The sequence below is a fragment of the Acipenser ruthenus genome, chromosome 3, assembly GCF_902713425.1.
Source record: "Acipenser ruthenus chromosome 3, fAciRut3.2 maternal haplotype, whole genome shotgun sequence".
NCBI classification, from domain to species: Eukaryota; Metazoa; Chordata; class Actinopteri; order Acipenseriformes; family Acipenseridae; genus Acipenser; species Acipenser ruthenus.
Window position 1 is genome coordinate 82,478,471 of NC_081191.1, and position 14,921 is coordinate 82,493,391.

Genomic DNA, 14,921 nt, shown 5'->3' on the forward strand with positions numbered 1-14,921 from the left:
TAGTGCCTAGTTTTACACTGAATTGGCAAGGTGAATGGAGGGTGTGTGTTTATGCTACAACCTAACTTGCTTCAAATTTCTTATTCTTACTTTGATTGACTGCAAAGACAACCAGTTATTGGATAATGTTTTGTTGGGTGGGTTTTTATTGAGCAGAATTTCCTAGCAAAGGAGCCGGAATGTTCGAGTGTGAGTCCCACAAGGTCTAGTCCGAGTCCTACAAGTCTGCTCCTTACAATACCTGCCCCTGCTGTTTCATGTCCTCTCACAAGCTATTATCCCTAACAGGGCACAAGCTTTTTTAGATTTCTAAATGTTTCAATTCTGTTCAAGAGTTTATTTTGCAGCTTTTTATCACGCTTCAAAAATAATAATAAAGTTGGCACTGCAGCAAATGCTTTGTAAAATTGATTAACATCTTTACATCTGTTTCTACGCTTCAACACCTGGGCTGATTTACTTTTAAATTTAGAACAAGTATTTTTCTGTTTTGCATAGTTCAGATTAGTGTTAGAATCCTGCATATAGTTGTAATTGCTGAAAATTTTCAGCAGTGAGCAACTGCAACCACAACTTCTACAATTTCACAATGTTAAATGTCACACAATAATTGTTACTCTAAACTTTTCATTCTCTAGGCTTAAGTTTTGGCTATGTGATTGTAGATTTTCCTTGTTATGTCATACTGCTGCTGTCAGGATGCCCTTATGAATGAGGTACTTGCATCTCAGCGAAATATCCCAAATAAATATTTTCGAATAAATAACTACTAACATCACTGGGTTACTGGATATTATACCTGAAAGCTAAAGGAGCAATGACCTTTTAAAATAAACTTCCTTACCTCTTATTTGGATCAACATTATTATTGACACCCTCAGTGTGCTGTGCTGAAGGTGTATTGGTTACATTGGTTACAAATACGATTATATATATATATATATTTTTTTTTTTTTTTTTTTTAAATGCTGCTTTGTGTTCCTGAACAACTTCTTGTGGTATTGATCACAAGGTTCTGTTGTAAGGTCATTGGAAAGTGATCAGCTCCCAGAAAGTAACAGCAACAGGGACATTTGTTTTGTGTTGTATTTAAAAAATGTGCAAAACAAAATAAAAATAAAACAAACAAGCAACATACCCCTGCTGTGCCCTCCAGACAAATGTATGTGAAACATTGTTGAAGTTTGAAATTTGTTTATATAAATACTTATCTACACAAGTGATTGTGTGTTTAATGGTTTGGTCTACACAGCATGTGATATTTAAACAATACAAACAAGTCACAAATAAATAAAGGAAGAATTCTTTAATATATTTTCTTTTGCTTTAAAAGCCCTATGTTATGTCAGTTATGCTTCCAGTCCAGGTAGATCTTAGGAGGTATCATCTCCTCGTTTGGGGAGAAAATAAAAAGAAATGTGTGCTACTCGTGAGCACGTAGAAACGGCAGAGCCCAACACTACAACGCATCAACGTCAACTTCACGACAGCTGAGCTCATAAAAGATCATATGGGCTTGTTACAGATAAGAAATTGATTGATTTCATTAAATCAAGAGCATATAAGTATATAAAAAAAATGTGAAGTGCCTCCTAATTTATTTCTGGAATGCAATCTACTGTATATGAATAAGGACACTTCTACTACACCCCCGCCCGCCCTACGAAAGACTGGAATGCAAACAGGTGATCAGCAGCAGTAGAAGCTGGGTTGGGGATGCGAGAGTGGCAGCGGATTTATCGGCGGTAGACTCCAAACGCCATGAAGCTGAAGAAGACGGTGATGCCCACGAGCGAGGCAGTGGCGGGGGCCGTGAAGAACTGGTGGTACTGGATCTGGAAGTACCAGAGCACAGAGAGCATGAGCACGAAGAGGGGCACCATGAGGCTGCCCACGTTGAGGGCGGCGTGGACCTGGTCGGCCGCACGCACCCCCGCTGGAGCCTGCGCTGTGGCGTGCTGGGAGATGTGGCAGTGCAGGACACTGTTGTCTGCCAGGTTCAAGGAGGACAGCGTCTGGGCATCATCTCGTAAAAGTTGTCCCTGGTATATCAACCGCACCTGGTGCTCCTGACCTTGGAAATAAGTCCTGAAGAACACACAAAAAAAAGGAAATGTCAGTCAGTAATACCCAGTTTGACTTTTAAAAATAGATTTGTACCCAGTTACAAATCTATAGTATTGTTGGAAGGTTATTAAAGTGAAAATAAAGAATTGCAAGAAATGTATTTTTGGTTATTACCTCACCATGCATCACTGTACAGAACCAAGAAACAACAATAAAGCCTACAGCAGCATCTACCAGACCTAATTTTCTGGGGTTCAGAGTGCTGTTTCCCCCAATATCAAGTTTTATTCATCTTTTTGAACTGTAGTTTATAACATTGAGCTTTCTGGGAGAATACTTGACGTTTGCCCAAATTACATGACAATGTGATTTTTGTAACTATGTTGGCCCATATGTTCACTGCAGTCTTTTTTTATTTTTATTAGATCCATCAGATTAGACACAGGGAAGACTTGTAACCTGAAAAGTGAGCTGAAGAGAACAATTAATACAACTAGTGAGCAAGAAGGTCTGAATGCTGGGTTTAAAAAAAAAATATATATATATATATATGTATTTTTTTTTGTTTGTTTTTTTGTATGACTGCTGCATGTATTAAATACTTTTAGACAAATGCATTGTATTTATTTTGAAATGGATTACAGTACCTGCTCATGACGAGATGCAAGATATGTAAATATAATATTAATTATCTAGCACCAACACTCCAATTTTATAAATAGATTCATTCATCTGAATAAGGACATTTTCCAGACAAAACTTGCTTGAGTCATTAAATCAGATTCTTTACTGAACACTGAAAGCAGCATCTGCCTAAAGTCTGATCCAGGAGGATATTCAAATGAAAACGTGTTGTGATTTGTGTTTCATAATGATGTTTGTTGCTCGCCTTGTACAGGCTACAGTGTGTACGATTTGTTGCAGATGAGACACGGGTTTACCACTGTTTTCAGTGAAAGCAAACTCTTTCTCCCAGTCTGGTTTAAAGCATCATACTTTTGTTTATCACTCGTGCAGGGTTTGCCCAATGTCATTGTCTCCACGAAACAAACAAGCACTTAATTCAAAATTATGAAATTACTTTCAACTGCACATCCGGCTTCGAAATACACATGCGCCAGAGCGCGGCATCGAAGGTCAGCAAGTGACGAAATATCCATGCAGGGTCAAAGAAACAGGAGAGAGAGAACGAGAGAAGAAAGAATAATAAACACAAATGAATACTAGAGAACAAATAATAAACGTTGTGTTTATTTTTACTTTCTCTCTTTTCATTTTTGTTAATTATTATTTCTTCAGTTCGTTCAAGCCACAAAGCGTCCGTCACCTGTTATTTCACCGGGAGCCGCACTTGAACTGTAAAAGAGCCGCGGTTTGGCCACCTCTGGCATATAATATACATTGTAATTAAGACTTCTGATCAAACACCACCAAAACAAAGAAATGACACATGTGATTATCCTGCAACACCAAGAGAATCTTGCTTACTTTTAGTTCAATTTGCCCTTGTGATCCGTGGTGCAACTCAGTGTATTTTGTTTCCCATCTGTGTTGTTATTTAACTTGAACACTTCTCAGGATGCCTCAACACATCAAAACAGTATTTTTATGAAATACTACGATAAAACAGGTGATTCACCTTTTGGATGGAATAAAAAATAAACATAACATATATATATATATATATATATATATATATATATATACATAAAGCAAATTCAACTGAAACACTTCTTATTTTTTATTTATATGTGGCAGAGGATAATGCATATTTTTATTCTTAGATTTATTTATTTTTCTTACTGTATAGTGTAAAGTTAGAGCCACTGTATAGAAATAACTTCTTGATAAAGATACCCGTGTGACTGACTTTCTATTTTTACTGGGGGTTAGTTATTTCCTGTGACTTGATAAGCACAACAAAGGGTTTGTTTGGCGATACCTTTTAAATCAGGATCAGCTGAATATGTATTAAAAAATATTAGCTTTCAAGACCATAAAAGTATTCTCTTCAGGTGAGAAACAGAAACAGGCAAAAAAAATTCCACTTACAGGTCAATTCAGCCTCAGAAAAAATAAAATAAAACAGGTATCTGAAAAAACATGATGTTGTTATAAAGGTGTTTTCTTGTAATGGTGACCACTGAATTCTAATTGTGGTGTAAATATTGTATTACATTTTTAAATGAAAGCTTTTATAAATGAATATGTAAGCGAGATCTACAAATGAATGAAAGTAAGCGTCTCCAGGGTAACGTGTTAAAAGTTGTGTGTCAATATTGAGTCCAAGGGGGGATGACACAACCTGATGGGTGGAGACTGTAAGATTAAGAAAGAGTTAAAGAAAATGATTGAATCAAGTTAAGCTGCTATAACTTTGATTAGAATAAAACAAAAACAAAAAATACCTTTTAACGTAACCAATAGTGTCCTCCGGTTTTACTTGTGCCACTCTTTCAGTGTCGTTTAGGAATTTAAGCCGGAGCACCATGTTCCTATCAGGAGTGGGGCCAGCCTCGGAAGGCTGGCTGTTGGCACTTGAAGTGAGAGGCTGTGGGGTGTCAGAGGGGGAAGCACTGGTCTGGCTGCTGGCTGCAGCAGGGGCCGCTGTCTCTCTGTGTCGTATCCCGTCATTTCCTGAGCCGACCTCCTCCTGGCTGCTCCTCTCCTCCTCCCGGCTGCTCCTCTCCCCCTCCTGGTCACTGCTCTTCTTCTCCTCCTCCCCAGCAGCCAGTGGCGTCTCGTTGAGGTCTGTGTCGGGCGCTGCTGCCTCTTCAAGCGTGCTCTGGGGTCCAGCCCTGCGCTGGGAGGCAGCAGACTGCAAGAGCTGCTCGCTGCGGTCGGTGGTGTGAGTGGACACCCATGCCAGCAGCAGCACCAGCAGCACCAGCAGCAGCGCAAACAGGACGGTCACCTCATCCCCCACTCCTTCAATGAGAGCCATCCTGGCTGCGTCCTGGACGAAGGCACCGTTCAGCTAGGCACCTGGGAAAGGAAGAGCAAACATGTGTGACACACACCCTCAAATAACTGCTCTTATCCTGATAAAGCAACATATAGTATTCAGCCTTAATAGCGTTTAAAGGCATCCGATGGTAATTGTGTTTATCCCACATAGGAGGTGGATAGTGGCGATGGACAACTACAGTATCTGCCACACTTTGGAGTTCATCTGGGAACAGTTTGTCCAGTTGTGATGATATCTGATAATCATACTTTAGCACAGTGGTCTTCAAAGTTGCATTACTAATGCACTGTAGTACTACGGGAAATAAAGTCATTACAATCTGCTTCACTGTGCTCTCAATCTCTGCTTTTGGGCCATTTGATAACTCTATTGTAATGTAATTTCATTATACATTTATGAATAGTTTGTTAAATTTCAAGAGAAATATTATCATGCCCCCAACTGTATGAGAAAGTCATGTGTGCCCATGGTCAAAAACCTTTGAGGCCCAGTTTTAAAGCAAGTTATTCAGGGTATCATAATCTGGGGATGTACAAATATGGAGGCATTACATTTTTACAGCATACAGTGGACATAGGTACTTTATCATATTATTATTATTATTATTATTATTATTATTATTATTATTATTAATTTATTTAGCAGACGCCTTTATCCAAGACAACTTACAGAGACTAGGGTGTGTGAACTATGCATCAGCTGCAGAGTCACTTACAACTACGTCTCACCCGAAAGACGGAGCACAAGGAGGTTAAGTGACTTGCTCAGGGTCACACAATGAGTCAGTGGCTGAGGTGGGATTTGAACCGGGGATCTCCTGGTTACAAGCCCTTTTCTTTAACCACTGGACCACACAGCCTCATACTCCAGGTTTTCTAGCAGGGGTGGCTGACATAGTTGTTAACTGGAAATAAATGTCTAAACACCACAACTTCATCAACACTAGTGATGCAATATAGGCCATATTTGTTGCGTATGGTTTAATTATTATTTTTTAGTTTAATAAAAATACAGTACCAGCCTGAGCCAACCACCAAAAAAGCCCTTTAACTGCCTGGATTGTGAAGAAATCTAAATGTTTCCAATTGTAAAACACTGCAAATATTCCAAATGTATGTAGTAACCTTGACGTTTGCGCTTTTTGATCATTCAACACTGAGGTACTGGCAAGGAATTCAGACCTGAAATAGTAAATCAAACAATTTTTTGAGCTCTTCTACCGAGTGGTTTAAAGTTCATAATTTAAAAACAACAACAATATAAATATCAAATAACTCGGGAGAAGCGCTCCAATAATACAGCACTTGATTGTGCAATTTGAGGCCTACATTGAATTTCTTGCTGTTACTTTAGTGTCAAACGATAAAGAAAATGCAAACATTTATATTATATCTGCCATTAGTATGTGAACATGTTTTTTTAACATCCTACAGTATGTTTAATGGGGAGTTCTGGAAAGTACCCAGAAGTACAGGCTATTCATTTCCATTTTAATTTGTTCACTAGGAACACTATGATACTGCATATTGTGCTTTTTGTGAGGTGATAAGGTACATACCAATACAAACAATGCTTATAAGTCACATATGGACTACAACTGCAATGACATCCACACAGCCTGGACATAAACCCCGTGGGGCTTAAAGGAATGAGCTATAAATAAATGTTGGGGTAACGGAATCTATTTAGAACAAAGAAGAATGGGGGAGGGGGGCTTGACTGATCTTAAAATGCGTTGATTAACCCTAGACCCGGGGTGGGGAACTTTGGCACTTCCAATCTATTCCACTGCAAGGCTTTGTTCCAACCAGGCCCTTCATTATTTAATTGACCTTGTTGCAACACAATCGTACAACAGAATGGATTGGAAGTGACAAGGTTGCCTATACCTGCCCAAGACAAGCACAGAACAGAAAACGAGACCAGAGGACAACATTGGATATTAAGCGGAGCCAGACCTACAGTAACAAAGGTTTTTGCAAAGAATTCTCTTCCTTTTTGAAAATATATAGTTAGAAAGAGTCATATTATATGAATAAAGACACAGAACACCAGATAGAACTTTACAAAAAAAACTATTGTAAAAAAAAAAAAAAAGCCTATTTAATTGAAGTATGTTCCTGGAGTGGGCGAAAAACCAACTATATAAAAAAAATGCATAGAAAAAGGAAATTTATTGTGTCATCTTAGAAAAAGCAAAACTGAGATTACTCTTTACAACATATATAGAGTTTTGTTTTTCTAAAACTACATCCAACTATTTACAAGAGTGTACTTGGAAAATTCCACACTTGACCGCTTAATACAGGCGATCCTGCGAAAAAGCAGGAACACACTGAGCAGCATGCTAAGTGAATGCTTCTGTTGACATACAAATGTTAATCACATACTAACCAATTAGCTGTAACAATATAAATTCAATAGTAAAATGGCAACAAACTATAAATCTATAAAGAAACAAATTATCCTTGAATCTTAACTATGTGCAGAGAAATTACATAAATATAAAGATGCACGGACAAACACATTGTCATATAATTTAATGATATGTAACTGTAGCACCTCCCAAGTACAGAGGGCCAACTAAATCATTGAGGAAAACAGGGTTTTTACTCCAAGGGTTAATTGGAAATTACACCCAAAAATATTTTAGTTAAATCATTTACAAGGTCTCTCTCCATAGCAGCACACAGGTTAATAGACCAGGTCAGGTCATTCAAAGAGACAAAACATAATTCAACATTTTATTTAGCCAACCAACACATATTAAAAACCTTTACTGGTACATAAAACTAATCAGATATTTCCTCACAAGCTATAAAGTGCTATGTAGTTACAATGACCCAGATACAATCTGTATAGATCTAACAGAGCAGCGCCCAAAGGGTTAACAGAGTGTAGAATAAATAGTGCATACCCAAGCCAAGGTGCAAATCAACTTCCCAATATTACAAAAAGTAGATATAAACCTTTGGTCACACCTCTGCTAAAATGCAACACACATTTTGCAAAGTGCTTTGAGATGCCAGGTCATGATAAGGAGTTACAGTATATACATTTAAGTTGATGTTGTTGTCTAATGGCTTTTATAATACTTGTCCAGGATGGGACCGATGCTATGCAATAATATGGGAGTATACAATTATCTGAAGTTATACTGATCTTTCTGCTTAACTACATTTATAACAAACGAACAGTACATATTACTGCCCGATACCGCTCTGCATATTATCCCCACATTGAAATGTTCCCGTCCGAATATAATGGGAGTCAATGGGGGAAAATAAAGCTCCTGATCAGATCGCTTCAGTTATCACTCCACTATATCAATCACATTTCTAAGTTATTCAACTGATTTGACCCCTTTAATATCATTTCAAACTGTTCTCACTTCTGTTTCGTTTCAAATTAAATTAGAAAAGGGTCACAAAGGAAAATATTTTGACCACACAGACTGAAATAATTGCTCTATCACACCAATGAGAAAAGTTTGCTTTGGGAAACGACCAGCGTATATGCCCTGCAATAAAGTACAGATAATTATTATTGTTCCATTTTTTTTTTACTGATCTGAATGATAAAGCATTAAGATACGATATATTGGACATATCTTAGTTAGCCACAAACAGTTTGAAATATGAGATTATTTGCATGTTTTTGATTAAGATCAGGATTTGGAAAATTTTACATTTAACTTTCTGTGCATTGGTCCACATTTACTGTACTTCATTGGATTTGATTTAATTTCCTGTATGATCAATTATTATAATGTGTAGTATTTCGTTTTATAAGATGGCCTTCTCAAGTGACCTGATCTTCAGTGTGTGTCACCTGCATTAACATTGTATTTCAGTAGTAATCTGTGACAAACCAGGTTTCTAGTCAGATATCGCCCTCAAGTGTGCAAAAGATACAGGACAGGCCAACTAAACTGCATATTGCATTAACCTCAATTTTATTGCGTAGCATAACGTGACATAGTTCGACATTTTTATAGCTGGTCATGATTACCACTGTAGAACAGCATGCGTGAAACACGTGTTGGTATGGAATGAGTTAACTAGTAATGTTGTTGATGCTCAATACACCTGACTTTTTGAGATCAACCAGCAACATGTACCAGGAAACAGACAAGCATTGATGGGCTGAATGGCTTCCTCTCCTTCATACATTTTCTTATGTTCTTATGAACCCCACTGAATAGAATTGAAGTATATACAGACCATAGAACATGGTACAAGTCAGATGAGCTCTGAACTTGATTTTAGGGAGACATGTCTGTAGACATTGGTGTTTATTAAGTCCTGATGCAACTACAGTTTGAAAGAGGGTCTTTGTGAACAGCAGCAGTGACTATATACAGCTAGAAACATTAGAACTGTTCAAATTATCCTAGCATGGATATGTACAGTGCAATGCCACCCGAATTCTATTAGACTAAATACTGTATTACTGGTGGTTCCTAGCTGTACGGCACTGATATAGAAAATCGGGGGCACAGGCAGACAAGGGGCTTGAGGAAGAAATCTGAATCAGTAGAGTTCTTGGGCTAATGGGGTCACACATTACTGCCAAATGTTGTCTTGTATTTTGTCACGGAACATCAATACAAGTTCCTTCACAATTGGATGAGAATTTGTCAATATAGCTAAAAATGTAAGGAAGGCTGCCTCCACTAAATCCTGGATTCTGAGAATAATTAATGCAATAAATACAATGCTTTGTCCCTGTACAGTGCAGGCAAAGAAGCCCTTTGACTCCATATCTACAATACTGCAATACTGGAAAACAGTGGCACATGCAGGGCCCATGGTTGTTTCCAGGGGCTTACCACAGATGAATGGTATTTAATGCAGGGGATTTGTTACAAAACACAAAATTAAACATTTTAGTTGTTGAAATGAGATGATGCGGTACTGTTTATTTATTTATTTTAAAGTTATGTCAAGCCAAATGACCAGATACTATATTTCTATAGTAAGTTGTTACCACAACTTTCAGGTAAGTTATTAAATTACAGAAATAATTTAAAAAAAAGAAAAAAATATGTAACTGTTCCCTGTTCTCCAACATGCCTTTTTAATGGGAGAAACAGTACACGGACTACAGTATACAATACCTGAGCCACAATGCACCTGTTCTGTTCAGTTACGGTAACATACTGTAGTGGATTAAAATCATTTGGATCATTAAGAATACCAAGCAAAAAGTGTATTATAAATGTACAGTAGATATTGTACTGTAGATCAGTGGTTTTCAACCTTTTCAACGTTTCCAACAGCAACCCCCAGGTGTACCAGTAACTGTGCAATCTTAAACTGCTGTTGTAAAACCGAGATCTACCCCATTCAGTGCCGCCCAATCGCGATACTGATAAATCGGGATTTCTGGTTAAATGGGATACAAGTCTGGGAGATGGTTCTTCCCAAAGCTAGTTATGTTGTTTAATTGGGACGTTGCTTCATTTAATTGGGATACAGTATTTTTAAATGATGAACGGAGATAAACAGCAGCAGAGTCCCCTGTAGTTTCTCAGGCTGCTGTTGCAGCGTGTCAGTATCGCAGGTGCCTCGCCTTGTGATAAGATGTGATTTCATTCTTTCATTTCATGTAGAAAAAAAACAGCGGTTCATTTTGTTTAGGAATAAAACAAACACTTGTCTCACATTTTTAATTATGTATTTAACATTTAAACAATCTGATTTCATTATTTTTCTTTTCATTTAGAAACAAAAAAGTGTGACTAAGGTCTTCACATATTCTTGTTTTAGTTGGGACAGCCGCTTATTCAGGATATTTTTACAGGTCCCAATGCGTCCCGATAAAGCAGTGCCGACTGTACAACTGGTTTTCTCACCTAAAATAAGACGGCATCATCTGATTATTTGACAGGAGTTCAGCACAATCAACAATACAGAGTGGCCATTTTGGTTCTCATTCAGTAACTTTGAAAGTTCACAACAAATACCTAAAAAATCATGATATGATATGATAAAAAATCATAATTTCCCATTTCTCTGTGATTCAGTGGTACAAAGACTGATACTTGTGATTACGGAAGAATCATATCGTCACAAAGAACCACTGACAGTGCGTATCAGTACTAGTATTGCTTACCACAGGTTGAAAATCACAGATAGTAAGTCGCACGAGACAGTAGCCTCCCATTGTAATTTTTACACCATGTACCTTTAGGGGTTCCGTACATTACTATGCCACACATACATCACATTTATTTTCCAGCGTATCAAACACATATTTTTGTATCCTTCATAAACAAAACCAAAATAAAAAAGAAAGAAAAAAGCTAAAATGGTTATGACAGTTGTAAATATTTGTATACTTGGAAAAGTACACAATAAATAACTTCTCAATCCAGATTTGTTAATATTCCAACTATTTTAATTAGCTTTTCCGATTCACATATTGGTAATTCTATGACAACATGAAAACAACCAGTTGTTCTGGTTTTAGACCTGACCTGAGCTGCCCACTGGTGACTACACATGTTGTCTGACGTGAACCCATAACGAAAGCATGTTCAGGCGCTCCTCTTACGAGTCTTTTGCATTATTATCCTGCTTCGACTTTACGATATCGACACGTCATGCTTGGTGTCCGAACCGCAGTACCTTAACTTCAGGTGATCGTATTTCCGGGTAGGAGTACCGCGCACACACACTGAATACGTCATTGGAAAGCCACGAGTCTGTACTTTTAAACAAGCCAGGTAGGTGCCTGAGTAATATGCACGTAACCACCGGGGCGCCACCACCCCGAAATCAACGGGCTGAGTGTAAAGAGTTAATAAATATTTGCATGAGTACAATATAACGGGTCATTTTTGTAAAAATATATTATCTGGCCAAAGAGTCAGCAACGTTTACATTCTTTGGTCTGTGATCAAAAGCTACTCTTCAGTTTTGTTTTCTAGCCAGACACAAGTTACACAGTCTAGAGCAGCCAGATTGAGTGAAAATCTACAGTACTCTTTATTGACAGAATATGAAAACATACAAAGACACATATATCCAAAAGATATTTACTCTTTACATTTTGATTAGAATTTAGTTTATTAGTGCTGGTATCAATATTTGAATATTCAAATGAGCAGTACTTAAATTACAAAAAACATCATTATGTTGTGTTGGCCACTAACTTAGACAATAAAAAGACTACATAAACTTCTGTGCCACCAGGAGACTGCTGGAATAAATACAACACATTCGCTAGTGAAGGACTGTGTTTGTCTCTGTAAGGTCACTGGAAGAGTTCTCTATGACGTGCAGTCTGCTCTTATACTTATCTGTGCACTAGATTAAACATAATTAAAAACAATAAACACACTGAAAATTAATAAATCTTGCTGTCTTGAGTATGACTCATAAAATCTTTATTTGCTGTTCAGTATGTTTGCGGTTCAATGATCTTACCCAGGGGTAGATTCCTGCTTTCTGGAGGCAGATTTTTTAAATGGCTTTTCTGCTCGTTTTCGTCGCTATGATATCTTGAGTTAGGTTCTGCTCCCTGCAGCCTTACATTGACACAGCAGGGTGTTCCTCACAGTCAACCACAGCTGCTGTTTACAAACAAAGTTTATTAATAGAAAAGAAGACCCCATTAAAAACACTTTGCTAGTGTGTTATTTAACGTATGGGTTCCCTTGCCTCTGATGATAATATACAAGCATAAACTCAGTAAAAGTGCTGGGATTATCAGAACCCAATATATGTAACCTGCTCATGCAAATCTATAGTTTAGTCATGCTACTGGTGCACTGCTGGAACTAGAAACACTAAATAAATAGCATTTAGCAAAAAAAAAAAAAAAAAAAAGCCTTTTAATGCGTTACTCTGGGTCATATTCCAAAGCCCCCCCCCCCCTCCTTTTTTTCTGTTTTGTTTTATAATGCATTTGGTCAATTCTATCTTAAGTGGGCCAGAATTCGCTTACAGTATATTGACCATTTACAGTATAAGTAGTAAGTGTAAAGCCTGAGACAAGCTTTACCTTTTTGTTTCGAAGCAATGCACTATCCGCAACCTTTTTCGTTTTTGATTGCGGTCTGTCTAAATGCCGCCGGACGCATGTGATCCAATGAAACACAGCAGGTTGTACAAAATAGTTTGCCACTAGTAGAATACAAAATTATTGTACACGACCCGCTGCAGTAATTCTTGTAGGTTTTTTTTTATCCATTTTGGACACTTGCAAAATGTTCACTCGCTTAACAGTATCAGTTGAGGATACTAAACCCGCCCCGGATGCCCATATCTACCAATCAGTGAGGAGAGCCCAGAGTGGTTATTGGCTGCTGTTAAGTGTCAATCAATAAATCCTGTCCAGTTTTCTTTTTGAAATTGAAACAAGTTTATAATCACACCAGGAACCTGGACCGATACACATAACTTAATTGGATTTAAGTGCAGGGTAAAAGTACACAAAATAGACAGTTTTCACGGTGAAGAAAACATTTCACAGTCCGTGTCACGTTTTTCACGGCCGTGAAATAGGCAGGGCCTTAATAATGTACTGTATAAGTGTAAGCGAATCCACGAGGGCGAAACGCTTCTCTGAGCACTCCAGTATGTAACGCATTTTTGGCAGTAAGTCAATTAATAATAAATCCACATACATGTATGAAAGAGATATTCTACATATTCAAGTATGGAGATGCAAAATAAAATGATCAAACTGAGCTGTCGCTGTCGAAAGTTTCGTTGCAGGAAAGGCTAGGCTACCTCTAGTACTGGTTGGAAAAATGCAAATCTAAGTGGCTACGCAAATTTAAAGTTTTGATTAAAATATGACAGCAAAAAGTGAAGTGCATCTCTGCAGCCGTGGCACACTGGAAGGGGCTGCTGCTTTCGATAGCAGAAGCTGGACCACGTTATTCATAAATTGTAACCAACTGCAAATTAAAAACAAATGACCTAATTATTTCCATGTGAATAGGTCATCATGTAAATGTAGTTTTCAAAACTTTTTTTTGTCCTTTGGACAGTGGGGTTGATTTATTTATTTATTTTTCTTAATTTACCGTTATGTTTACACTGGAAAATTGTCAGATTTTACACAAAATAAGGCAAAGGCTAGTGACGGCAGGACTACGAAAATTGGAGTGTTGTATTTAAATGCCAATGTATTTATCAAAACATGCCTTAAAACATCGGGATTTGTTTGAATGAGTTTTTTTTTATACCATGCTCTATAAAAATAACTTATTGTTACTTTAAACTGTTACTGTGAGGGAAGTTTTTTTTTTGCTTGTTTTTTAAGCATTTTAACTCGATAATGATCGATAATCGTCGTTAGAATTTACATGATAAATGATATCATGGAATCTAAGAAACTACAAAATGGTATCTCAAAAGTCTACCAGAATCTACAATAGTAGAGTATTTCATGTTATATTTTGAAATGTCACATTTTTCAATTTTTGGAAAACTACAAAGCGATATATAATTTCAATATGTAAGTGTAACATTATTAATTCCATAGGGCGTGATGCAAAACTTTTGGCCATAGCTGTAATGCCCCGCATATAATCTACTAAATAAAAACACTGGTTTGTTTCTCAAAGTTGTTTTTCTGCCATCTATATGCAGGTGTATGAAATGAGCGATCTGAGCTTAGCAAAGAAACATACAATACACTTACAGCAAGTAGCCTACTACTAAAGTGTTAGAAAATATATCCTTTTACAGCCAGTTATTTAGTAAAAATAGTAGTCAACTACAGAAATAATAAAAAAAAAAGGCAAACCGTGACAACAGTATCAAATTGGCTATAGGACGGATGCTTATCAGGGACGATCTATAAAATACTGACCTGCCTGTCCATGTATGAAATATAGGAGGGATCAAACACTTCAGGGTGTTTGGAC

General features: G+C 37.3%; 1 protein-coding gene across 2 annotated transcripts; it reads right to left on the reverse strand.

Moving 5' to 3' along the window:
* Positions 1-1,291: 1,291 nt before the first annotated feature.
* LOC117962478 (transmembrane and ubiquitin-like domain-containing protein 1) lies at positions 1,292-12,614 on the reverse strand. 2 transcript variants are annotated; one of them, XM_034919489.2, is made up of 3 exons: positions 12,469-12,614; positions 4,476-5,052; positions 1,292-2,088 (listed from the first exon to the last, which is right to left on the reverse strand). In XM_034919489.2, the coding sequence occupies exons 2-3, from the start codon at positions 5,009-5,011 to the stop codon at positions 1,737-1,739; spliced, it is 888 nt and encodes a 295-aa protein (XP_034775380.2). In that variant the 5' UTR covers positions 5,012-5,052; positions 12,469-12,614; the 3' UTR covers positions 1,292-1,736. The 2 variants fall into 2 exon arrangements, with proteins under 2 accessions (XP_034775380.2, XP_034775381.2); XM_034919490.2 differs by lacking the exon at positions 12,469-12,614 and adding an exon at positions 11,517-11,653.
* Positions 12,615-14,921: the final 2,307 nt, after the last annotated feature.

Excerpts from the sequence above, each read along its gene's own strand:
- LOC117962478 (XM_034919489.2), bottom strand. The coding sequence starts at position 5,011 with ATGGCTCTCATTGAAGGAGTGGGGGATGAGGTGACCGTCCTGTTTGCG. Across the intron at positions 2,089-4,475 it reads ACTATTGGTTACGTTAAAAG|GACTTATTTCCAAGGTCAGG; the intron begins GTATTTTTTGTT and ends TGTGTTCTTCAG.